The sequence below is a fragment of the Electrona antarctica genome, assembly GCF_951216825.1.
Source record: "Electrona antarctica genome assembly, chromosome: 24".
Taxonomy (NCBI): Eukaryota; Metazoa; Chordata; class Actinopteri; order Myctophiformes; family Myctophidae; genus Electrona; species Electrona antarctica.
The window spans coordinates 20,182,890-20,195,139 of record NC_136803.1 but is presented as its reverse complement, the minus strand read 5'-3'; the positions used below and the strand labels follow the sequence as shown (position 1 = coordinate 20,195,139).

The following is a 12,250-nucleotide window of genomic DNA, read 5'->3' as shown; positions in this document are numbered from 1 at the left end:
TTATCATAACATTTAGAGACATACAAAGACATACAGTCTTATACACTTCTATATAGCAAAAAAGGAAATCATCATCCTAAAGGAGGTAAAAGGGGAAAAGAAAACATATGGGGGAAAGGGGTGGGTGGTGGGGTCAGATTTTACGGGGCCCAGTTTCGAATTGCAGCCGTCCGTATAGTGCCCTTTGAAGTGTCCTGCATTAGAAACGTTTCATACCGTGTCTACACTCCTCAGCCGGTAATCCATCAGCACATCGGTTAACTTCTTTAGCACCTTTAGCACAATTTGGGCATCGCTCTCATTTTCTATTCGGACGGTATCCTGGACACATTCCACACAAACAACAAATACAGTTATATTCATGAACCACAAATGATGTACACTGAAGCCATCTTTATAGCATTTATAATAACACACGTACCAGGTAATTGTCTGGATCCGCTTGCGCCATCGAGCCTGGCCGATCCATTGTCCTGTCTGTTGGCCGTTCCAACAAGCTACTCCCCATTTGGCTGCCTCTGAACTCATCCGGAAAACGCCTTCCTGGGCTATCAACCTGCCGACCACTCATGCCAAAGTCATCTCTTCTGCAATCACGTCCAAAACCATCTCCACCCCCATGGTGATGGCCCATGCGTCTTTTTTTAGCCATATCGAGGTTTGGGACATCTGGTCTGGCTGCATAGCCACCAAAACACGGTTCTCGACGCCCAGCCATTTTAAACTCTCCAGGAAGCCTGCCCCCTGTACGATTCCAATGTTTAAATGTACTCATGCAATGTGGGAGAAAGGCTCAGAGGAACATACTTACTTAGATAAAATACAGACCTGATCTTGGTCCATTCGGTCCCATCCCACCCATTGAGGGTTTCATTGTAGGAAAAGAAAACTCTAAAAAAGACCAGAGAGAAACCGAATAATCTTGGCATCTGAACCATTTCACAATAAAAACGCTTAAAAGGACTGGGAGTGTTTTCGTATGTTTTAGCCCATTGACAACAAATCAGATATTATGGCACCATCAACAATTTTCCAAAGCAGTTTTTTTAAATGTATGCATCACACACACACACACACACACACACACACACACACACACACACACACACACACACGAGCAAGAGTTCAGTGTCTTGTTCATGACACTAGAGGCTGGGCCACCTAGGCAAAAACAAAACCTAAGGTTTTTTGACCCCCCCCAGGGGTTTACTGGGGACAGGGAGGAATGCCTTATATGGTCAGAACACTCTATAGTAGGGAGGATTATCACAACAAAACAAAAAAAGTGATATTTGAATTAAGTGAAATGAATTGTAGTCAAAGGGCAAAAACACTGGTATGGTCCCTTGAATGACAGCGACTTACGGGGTCCTTGAAAGGCAGGGACATCGCAGGGCTCTTTGAAGATAATCTAAAATCACCAGAAAGGAATCAGGATTGGTTGAAATCATTGTTATATACAGTAATTAATGTGTAAGCAACATAAAGTATATTTTCTGATCAAGCCCCCCCCCCCCCCCCCCCCCCCCCCTGGAGTTACTGCACTTTGACTTGAATAGTTTAGAGCAAGTCATAATGTTGACATCTGAAGTCTATCGGGCGGCCATAGCTAGTTCGTCCCCTCTGGCCCGAGTCCATGTGTTAAAGTGTCCCTGAGCAAAAAAACGTAACGCCTAACTGCTCCCTAGGCGCTGTATGGTTTATGGCCAGTGACGTAATTGACTTGTAATGAAATCATTAATAGCACCCACTGCACCTAATAGTTATAGGACTGGTACCGCATGTGCAATGTACTGTGACAGCAATGTACTGTCACAGAAAATAGCCCAAAGGAGAGGGGGCCTTATCATAATAGTGTATTGTTATAAATATTTAAGCTACATTTGAATGCTGTGCATGTGGCTGCAAACAAACTAGCAGTAGACAAGCAAAAACATCTTTGATCCTGGTGCCACTCACCTTGACGTGACCCTTTCCCTCAGAGTGCTCAACCTCTGCTGCAAGCTCTGTAATGCTCTTCCTAATTTCATGTTCGTTCTGGGCATCTTCCTCTTCGCATGTGATCGTATTTGGGCGTACACGCTTCTGTGAACACAACACCGCCGCACCAACATTGAGGACGCTGACCTGTATTTTTGAGTGGTGCAACCACTCCTATAGACAGCTGTGTGTGTGGCTGTGTCCCCGGGTCTGTCCCCGTGTCCCTGGCTGTGTCCGAGCACGGAAATAGCGTTATAGCGTTTGTTCACCACCAAGTGTCACTGTTGCACAGCCTAACACACAGATAGGCCAGGGAGGAGGGCTTTTACAGTACAGTACAGTACAGTACCACTCACTTCAGACGGGTCCGATTCTCTTTTGATTTTGTTGTCAATTTGTAAAATTCAAAGTCCAATCTAAAAATAGAAAACGCAAACCAAATGATGTAGGAAGTGTCACACTCACCAAGTATTTGAAGCCATGTTTCCAGCCTTTAATATGGTCCACCATATCACTTTGTAAACAGGACACGGCACAGAGCTTACACTGGTAGTGTGGTGGGACAGATTTAGTGGGGCTGCGGTACTCCCACACGTGCTGAAGGCCTGTGCATGCATATACACAACGAGCATGATTATAGTGGCTCAGCAAAGATCAGTTAGATATGATATACCAGGAACTGGGTTTTAACTTACCAATGATTGGCTCAGTGGCCCCCTGCAACATGCTGAACAGAGAAAACGACTTGATGGATGTGCCTTTATTGAAGACTGGGAAAGCAGAGCACCATATAAGTACAAAGAAGTTCAAAGGTCTTTTGGCCGATATGGCCGATTACCAATTAGTGGAGATCAAAAGAGCCTGATAGCCGATATTATGAGCCGATATGAATTTAAGTTGAACAGTTTTTACAGTAACATAAATTCCAACACAAGAATTCCTTTAAATGCATTGGAGGACATTTATTGCTTATAAAAAAGAAGTGCAAAAAGCACCAACATTGTTTCTCTAACACTTTCCCCCCATCAATTTTCTTTCTATTCAAGTGCAAACATGAACTGTAGCAGCATATGCAACATGGTACTGTATGAAGTGCAGGCTGTGTTTACAGTAGGGCTGACCCACAAAAATCGAATTCAAAGCTTCGTTCTAATGTACAGGATTCGAACCTTTGAAAAAGAAAAAGAATTTGGGGAAAATAAATCTGTTTATTTTTTTTAATATTGATCAAAATAGGTGATCTACAAGCCCACAACGCATTGCGGCATGACATGTTGAGAGCTTGTAGATCTGCTGCCCAAACTCCCCAAAGCCATGTGACCTTGTTGTTTTTACTGGCCCCACCATTGTAACTACTGGCCACTTTTTTGTAGAATGTAGAATTTGTATTTTATAGCAATAATGACTTACAGTTCAATTATTGGCAACTAAATATGAATTAGAAATTAATACTGACTGTCCAATGGCGGCTCTTCTACATAGACTTCTACTGGTAACTGGAAGTTACGGAAGGCATTGGAGTATATGAACCACGTGACCAGGCTGTTTTCTGCCCCCCCAATGTCGTAACTGTCTATAGAGGGTATGCGCATGCTTAAAGTGAATGGCACATCGAGTGGCAAATCGAGAGGCAAAGCAACATGCAAAGTGAGTTTAACATTGTTTAACGTTGTTTAATGCAATCAGATAGGACTTTTTATGTTTGGATGCATGGGTTGTCAAGGCCAGAAAGTAGTTTTTTGACACTCAGTAGGCATTCCTGCATAACTTCCGGGTTTGATGATGATGTCACGCGCATACCCTCTATACTCTATTCTATGGCTCTGCTTACAACCGTGCTCTACCGATTTTTCAATGAGAGTGGTTGTTGCATTTATGAGAAAAAAAGTAGATTATTATTTTTTTTGCACAGATAGCGATATTAATACAACATATGAATATCGAAGCCGATAATCGGCCGTTGCCGATAATCGGTCGATCCCTAGTTCAAAGCATAGATGCAAATAAAGCTCGACAGCGGCTTACAAGCAATTGACAAGTGATACCACAAGGTTCACATACGGCGATTTATTATTTAAACACCAACGCCAGCATGAAAAGTACACTGCAGTTGATTATGGTTTAAGAGTAGGCCTATTCACCGGCCATCATCACAGCAGATGCATGGTTGTCTGCCAACGTGCCAAGCTGATTCAAATTAGTTCGTGCTCTTTTGTCGTGTTCCCAGCACAACAGTTGCCAGGACCGTTAGAGATGCTGTGGCATTGTTCTGTTCTAAAACGTTGTCGTTTATTTATTCAATAAAGTCATTCTTTACCAAAAGAATGGTGTGCGGGCCCAACCTCCTTCCATAATTGCCTTATTGGCCCTGCACCCACTGTCGAGGTGTGTGCAAATAGGTATGCTCTGTTTCTAAAAGGTTGGCATTTCTAAGGTTGTTCAGTCAAGAACCATTTAACCCTTTTTGACCTGAGGACGATTCTTAAAAAATGTCTTCTAAATCCTAAAGGTTTTCTGAAAAACCCCATGTTTCTATGTCAGTGGTACTCAACCTTTTTCATGTCAAGGACGCCCAGAATTATCTGTATTTGGCCGCAGACCCCCCCCCCCCCCCATCTGAAAATATGTTGTTCCAGTGTCCCCCCCAGAAGCAAAGACTTGAGTTAAAAACGTTCACACTGAAATAATATATATTCAAAGATTTGCTCCACATTTTCACGATTTTTCAAAAATAGCAAACCTACAAGCTCGTAGCGGCGAGCTATGAGCCTGTAGATCTGCTATTTTTCAATAGCTAAAGTATAACAATGCTTTAAAACACCAAAGGGGTTCCCACCCAGAATGGGGGTTAAACCCCACTTCTGAGAGGGAATCTCAGGAATGGTGAAAATGCCAACAAACCCATGATGAGCTGACAAATTAGGCAATGACATTCAAGTCGCTGCCTTCGTCATTTGGTGGCGGTACCATCACCGCGTGGAGCCAGAACGTACCTATCTTGAGTTCACCCCTTCCCTCAAGCTGCTCAACCTCTGCTGCAAACTCTCTAATGCTCTTCTTAATGGCAGAGTCTTCCTGGGCATCTTCAAGCTCTTCATACACGTATGTGATCGTATTTGGGTATACACGCTTCTGTGAACACAACAAACACCGCACCAACATTGAGGACGTAGACCTGGATTCTTTTGAGGGATACAGGTTTGTTTTTAGTTCAATGTTTGTTTTAAAAACGCCATTGACAATGAAGGGAAAATGTATGTCAGCTTGTCCCTAACACAAACATTAAATACCATTAACAATAATGGCATTCACATGTGATCTTATTTGGGTGTACACGCTTCTGTGAACACAACAACACCGCACCAACATTGGGGACGCTGACCTGTATTTTTGAGGGGCGCTAGCCCCTCCTATACACTGGCTTAATGTGTCTTAAGTTCAATGTTTGTTTTGTAAATGCCAATGACAATGAAGGGAAAATTTACGTCATAATGTGTCATTTACGTCATATTGTCTCTTTATTGTTAACAGCGTTTAATGTTTGTGTTTGCACCGTTTGTTTTACATCACCTAATCGACATGTGTTAGACTTTAATATTAGCGCCCCTCACTTCACACGGGTGTGATTTTTCTTTTCTTATTTACAATAGGGACGTTTACAAGAGGGGGTTAGTGTGTGTGTGAAGTTGTAAAATTCAGAATCCTATCTACAAAAAGGAAACGCAACCAAATGATGTAGGAAGTGTCACACTCACCAAGTAGTTGAAGCAATGTTTCCAGCTTTTAATATGGTCCACCATATCACTTTGTGAACGGGACACGCCACAGAGCTTGCACTCGTAGTGTGGTGGGACAGATGTAGTGGGGCTGCGGTACTCCCACACGTACCGAAGGCCTGTGCATGCATACACAACGAGCATGATTAAAGTGGCTCAGCATTAAGATCAGTTGGATATGATATAATACCAGGAACTGGGTTTTAACTTACCAAGGATTGGCTCAGTGACCCCCTGCAAGTGCAACATGCTGGACAGAGAAGCAATCGTCTTCGATGTGCCTTTAGTGAAGACTGGGAAAGCAAAGCAGCATATAAGTTCAAAGCATCTATGCAAATAAAGCTTGAAACAGCGGCTTACAAGCAATTGACAAGTGATCACATCCAATCACCTATATGGCGATTTATTGTTTAAACACTAAGAGGGTAATCCCAATGAGAACCCTCTTACATGGGCACCCTGTGGACAAGTTAAACACATGTATAGGAAACTTGTATGAAGGTGGACATTGCGGTAGCATGTACCGTATAACTCCAGGATTGAAATTATTTATTCTGAACCCCTCCTTGAGATGTACCATCTCGTTTTTGAGGGGATACAATGATACAATAATGTATAATCATACACATTTCAAATGTGCATTTTAACAGGTCCTTTGTCCACTGAACAACAATTAGAAAGCCAACATCCTCACTTGTGCTTTCAAAGACAAGAGGGAACATGAACAGGCGTCCTCTGCAACACCAGACATATGTCCAGAGTTATGCGACAGGAATCCAGCTCCAATGATGGCCTGCGTTCATCACACCCATCCACAGGACCAGATGATCTGCATGGTTACTGGGGCGGTGGTGGCTCAGGGGTAGAGTGGCTGGATGGTAACCGCAAGGTTGCCAGTTCGAACCCGGGTTCCCCCAGAGTTAGTGTCGAAGTGTCCTTGAGCAAGACACTGAACCCCTAATTGCTCCTGATGTGCAGGTTGATGCCTTGCATGGTTTCCGCCGCCATCGGTGTATGAATGTGCGGGTGAATGTGTGAATGGAATGCACAATCTATGTATGGATAAAGGCGCTATATAAATGCACCATTTTACCGACGGCAGTCCAGTAAAAAAATAAGGTTAACTGTCTGGATTGTTTAAATTACTCTGGTAAACCAAGAAACAAGGAGTTGAGTAGAATTCAGGAGCAAGGGAGATCAAAGATCATCACACAATCACTCCAACCAAACCAGTATGACACAAGCAACTGGGTGAGGAGAATGGAACACTGTTCAAAAACAGGTAAACAGTGTTTTAAATATTTGTGATAAACACAAGAAGACATATGTATTCACGCAGCCATCAGCCAGCATGAAAAGTGCACTGCAGTTGAAGATTGCTATGGTTTAAGAGTAGGCCTATTCACCGGCCATCATCACAGCAGATGCATGGTTGTCTGCCATCATGCCAAGCTGATTAAAAGTTGTTCGTGCTCTTTGCCGTGTTCCCAGCACAACAGTTGCCAGGAACGTTAGAGATGCTGTGGCATTGTTCTGTTCTAAAACGTTGGCATTTCTAAGGTTGTTCAGTTTAATAGCCAAGAACCATTTAAAACCATGAACTGGAGCTATATAGAGCGTCACAGTCCCACGCCCTTTCATGACAACGAGAGACCCAGAAGTGAATTCCCCGTTAATTTTCCCCATAAGCTTTTCAAAAAGACGTTTAAGTTGACATACCACACAATATTTTGTGCCGAACAAATAATTACAAAGAAGAAAAACAACAAAAAAAGTGTAACCTGCCGTTTTTTTCTTCTTCTTGTTGGCTTTGTACGAGGCTTAAAAGGTCTTTAAATAAATACTTTTTGAAATGTCTATGGGGAAAATGAACGGGGAATTATTTCCTGGGCCCTCGTAGGGGGCGGGACTGTGGCGCTCTATACAGTACAATACAGGACTGTAGCAAGACCATGTCCCATATCTTGCACATACTTTCAATCAGTGGAAAACACTGACCCACACATTCTGCAGCCATGGGCGGCACATCATTAAACCCCACTTGGTGAAAATGCCAACAAGCCCATGATGAGCTGACAAATGAGGCAATGACATCCAAGTCACTGCTGCCTTCATCCCTCATCATTGGTGGCGGTACCATCACCGTGTGGAGCCAGAACTTACCCATCTCACTAGAACGCTTCATCTGTTGTTTTCTCTGTCAATGGTGAGAATTAACCCAAATGGAGGAGAGAGACACAAGCATTAGTGACAGGATGAGGCTAAACAGAGGTGTGGCCTTTCATCCCTGTCCTCCACATCTTAAATGGTGCTCATCCACCATGTCCCCTGCCCTGCATGAGGCAAATGAGACATGCCTCAAATGCTACTGTTACTGATTAAGTTAAAGTTCTCTTTACATGATGTATGACAGAGGAACTTGTTAAATTATAGACTTAAAGATATGCTGACACACTGAATGCTATAACTAGTTTAATCTACAAAAATATAATACACAACCAAAGCAGCAGCACTCTTAAGAAAAAAAACAGCAGCCTGCCATGGTTGGATAAAGATTATTTTAACCATTAATTATTGATATCTATGAGCTGCCTGAGGAGAATTCTGAGCATTCGCTGGCCAGACACCATCAGCAATAATGACCTCTGGCAGAGAGCGAGGCTACCACCAGTGGAAGAGGAGATTAAGAGAAGAAGGTGGGGATGGATCGGCCACACACTTCGGAAGCCCAATACCAGCATCACAAGACAAGCCCTTAGATGGAACCCGCAAGGCACAAGAAAGAGAGGGAGGCCGAAGAACACCTGGCGCAGGGACCTTGAGACTGACATCAAGCAGTGTGGACTGACATGGAAACAGCTGGAAAAGAAGGCCCAGGATAGAGGAGTCTGGCGAACTGTAGTCAACGGCCTATGCTCCATGAAAAGGAGCGATAGGCATAAGCAAAGTAAGTAATGAAGGAGTGTGGTACAAGCTGACAACTCTGTGGACATAAAAATAAAGAGCCTGGAGTTCCAGTGTAGTTCCTTATTAATTAATTGTAGAACATTGACTTCAGCCAACAGTTGTGAGGCAAATCCCCTTACACCAGGGCTCCACCGGGCGCGTCAGCGTCGCGTCTCCATCAGGGAATGTTCCCTTTTTAATCGAAGGGTGGCTCCACTGCCCACGTTGCGTTGCGTTGTGTGACTGCATTAAAATTGCCCCGGTTCGTTTTTTGACGCACGCAACGGAGACGTGCCCACCACCGTGGAGACTGAGCTTCCGAGTCAGGCTTGGTTGGGTGCTCCAACAAACAATTGTCTGCAGGTGAGACCATTCTCTGTCGCTGCATGTCTGCGACTCCTACAGGTTGGCTGAGGCGCCTATATAGTGGGGAGCAGTGGAAGTGGAAGGATAGTGTGTTCCTCCGCTGCTCCGCACACATTATACCCTCCCGGTGAACAGAAGCGGCTGCCGACATGTGTATCAGAGGAGACAAGTGGATGTCTACACCCTCCCCAGACCAAACAGTACTGTAGTGGTCAGCAGTGAAGGGAACTATACACATGGGGGAAATTGGCATTAACGACTTAAATCAATTACTGACGCTAGGTGGTAGCATAAGCACACCTAACGAATGCCACCCGTCCACTCCAACTCTACTATCCTTGTTTAGTTTCCGGGTTATTCAGGGAGGTGGGGGCTGTTGTTGTGAGCAGTCATCGTTAGCAGTAGCTCATACCCCTTAGCTATCATTACAAACAGTTACATGTGCTCAGCGATGCGATACAAACTCACAAATGATCGTCGGGATGCGCGACGGCTCACCATGGATTAGAGATGCAGCGCTTTGAAAATCCTGTTATAATGAAGGCTCAATGGAGCTGGATTTTTTTAAATCCCATAGCTGGTGGGGACGGAGGCTCTCCATAGTAACCGGAGCAATGCTAAAAGGTAAATTGACGGGCGCCGCTTTCATACATGGAGTATACGGTTATCTATGAACATGTACGTACCATTAGGTACCTATAGCCTAGCTACGTTTATAAACGTAGATAGCAGCAAAAAAGTTAATTGGGAGAAAAATAGAAGAAAAGAAAAATGGATGTCATCTGTCTTTGTATAAAAATGATGCCAATAATGGGCTCACTTGAGCAGCAAGGTAGTTTAGGGTACCATGGGCCAAAGGCTCATGCTAGAGCTTTCACTTCTAGTGATTTTTGAGTGGTGCAACCACTCCAAGGAACAGCAATGTCCGGGACTATGGGACTATGTTTAGAGTACCAGTAGGGGCAAAGGTGGCGCTGTTGTGCCAGAAACAGAGAGAGAGATATAGTGCTGCACTGTTGCCTGCTAATAAGAGATAGAGAGAGAGAGAGATAGAGAGAGAGGGGCAGGGGAGAGGGGAGTTGCACCACTCGGTTCACACAGGTGTGATTTTTACTAGTTGACTAGCTGCCTAGTTTACTAGTCGGCTAGTTGTTTAACTAGGCCTACCTATTTATTTATTTTTTATGTAAAAACAAAACTAGTCAACTAGTACCAACAAGGTCGACTAGTGGATTTACTAGTCGACTAGTTGCTTAAAGCCCTATGCCACTAGCACTGCTGCCCCAGGCATCAGAACAGCGTCAGGGAAAACTAGCCATAGAATTACTGATATTCCATTACAAATTTGACTTTGGTGTGTGTGTGTGTGTGTATTAATAGAATAGTAATTATTATTATATTCATTATGGATATTATTATTATTATTATTGAAATAATTAGAATTAATCAGAACACCTGCATTGTGAGAAAACCTACCCCGCCTCGGGTTTCTTCATCATCTGATTCTGTGGCACATTTTGCCGTCGATTCTGGGTGGGATGACGGGCTGCAGGTTCCACTTCCATGTTTTCCATCCTATAGTGTGGGATCAAATAAGTCTAATTTTAACAGCCACATTATTATTAACAATAACAAAGTCAGCCTACTATCATTAAAAACAATTTGTCAAGATTAAAGTCTCAGTCGTCTCTCCTAATCCAGGGCGCTCTCCGTGGTCTTGAGCACCCTAGAGCTCCTATTTTTGAAGGAATCCCGGCGCTGATTGTGTTAATGGCATTTAATGTTTGTGTTGGCACCGTTTGTTTTACATCACCATTACATCACCTAAATCAACATGAGTTAAGACTTTAATATATTTGCTACCCTCACTTATAGGCTATACTCCTCGTCCTCGCTCAGCACCTGCCCAAGTTTGGGTTGGGGATGTGCATTTCTTTCCCAGACTTCTCAGGTTGCACTGTTTTGGTGCCCACTGCCCAGTATTCCATGCACTAGGGACCCATGTCAGCCCCACATAAATTGCCAAGGTGGGGCCATAGGGGTGGGGCCCACCTAGGACCCAGGTAGAACCCACTTAAAGCCCACACGGGCTAGCCCAGTTAGGCCCACATAAAATTGCCATGGTGGGACCCAGGTAGAACCCACTTAAAGCCCACACGGGCAACCCAGGTGAGATTTCCATATGGGTCCCATATAGTTATCCCACCTGGCTCCCACGTCGGCATGCTGGCTGGGCTGTTTTGGTGCCCACTGCCCAGTATTCCATGCACTGTTTTGGCGCCCACTGCCCAGTATTCCATGCACTGTTTTGGTGCCCACTGCCCAGTATTCCATGCACTGTTTTGGCGCCCACTGTGTTTTTTTTGGTAACCAGGCAGACACTTTATGAAAGGTGGATGGAAGGAATCCGCCTGTTCGGCCAAGGAGAGAGCAGGTTCAGGGTCCTCCTGACTGGCTCTGGTCCATAGCCCTAATGCTATTTAATTAGCATTAGGGTTAGGGCTATGGACCAGAGCTAGGTCCTGAAAGTCCTGACGGCCGCTTGAATATAATTTGCCAATTATTAAACTCGATCGAAACTAGCAGCGAATGAGTAGCTTGGAGGGTTCCCGGGTTAGCGTTTTGCGATTTGTTTTGCAAATACAAACCATAGCCTCTTCTCTCTTGAGCCTGATTCCTGGTGTGGATCGAGGTCTTCCCGGCAAGTAACACACTTTAGCGAGTTAGATGCTAGATACAGTTTACTAGGACAGGACATGAAACGAACTGCTCTAGCTGTATCTGCTGCTGCTTGCTGCCAAAGCCATTAACCTCGTCCACCAGGCTTTCCACCACTTCGGAGGAAAACAAAGCCATAGAGTAAGACAGAGTTACGACATTGAGGGGGCAGAAAACTAAGCGCTCGAGCGCTGCTGTTGTTCATGCAGCCTGAACGGGGACAAGCTGGAGTTGGAAATACATTGTTTTCAACGGTAACAAGACAACTCACCCCTTTTCTGTTTTCCTCCCGGAATTTTCCCCAGTGAGGGGTGGGAGAGGCTGGACAGCAGACGGCTGGACTTTGAATTTATCTAACTATAAACTTTCACGGCAGCAGACAGCCTAAGTACAAATATAATTTATGAAAAGCTACTACAGTGAAGTCTGTTCACAGAAGTTGTTGTAGGCTATGTGGGGATTAT

The 12,250-nt window shown here is 44.2% G+C and overlaps 1 protein-coding gene across 1 annotated transcript; it reads right to left on the bottom strand.

Moving 5' to 3' along the window:
* Positions 1 to 403: 403 nt before the first annotated feature.
* Positions 404 to 11,762, bottom strand: LOC306917560 (uncharacterized protein; the record flags this gene model as incomplete). Its single annotated transcript, XM_079495853.1, has 12 exons — positions 11,717 to 11,762; positions 10,545 to 10,643; positions 7,920 to 7,953; positions 5,969 to 6,049; positions 5,736 to 5,875; positions 4,974 to 5,112; positions 2,676 to 2,750; positions 2,446 to 2,585; positions 1,960 to 2,085; positions 1,366 to 1,411; positions 829 to 891; positions 404 to 744 (listed from the first exon to the last, which is right to left on the bottom strand). Exons 1-12 carry the CDS (start codon positions 11,717 to 11,719, stop codon positions 404 to 406), a joined length of 1,287 nt encoding a protein of 428 aa, XP_079351979.1. The 5' UTR covers positions 11,720 to 11,762.
* Between the last annotated feature and the right edge of the window lie 488 nt (positions 11,763 to 12,250).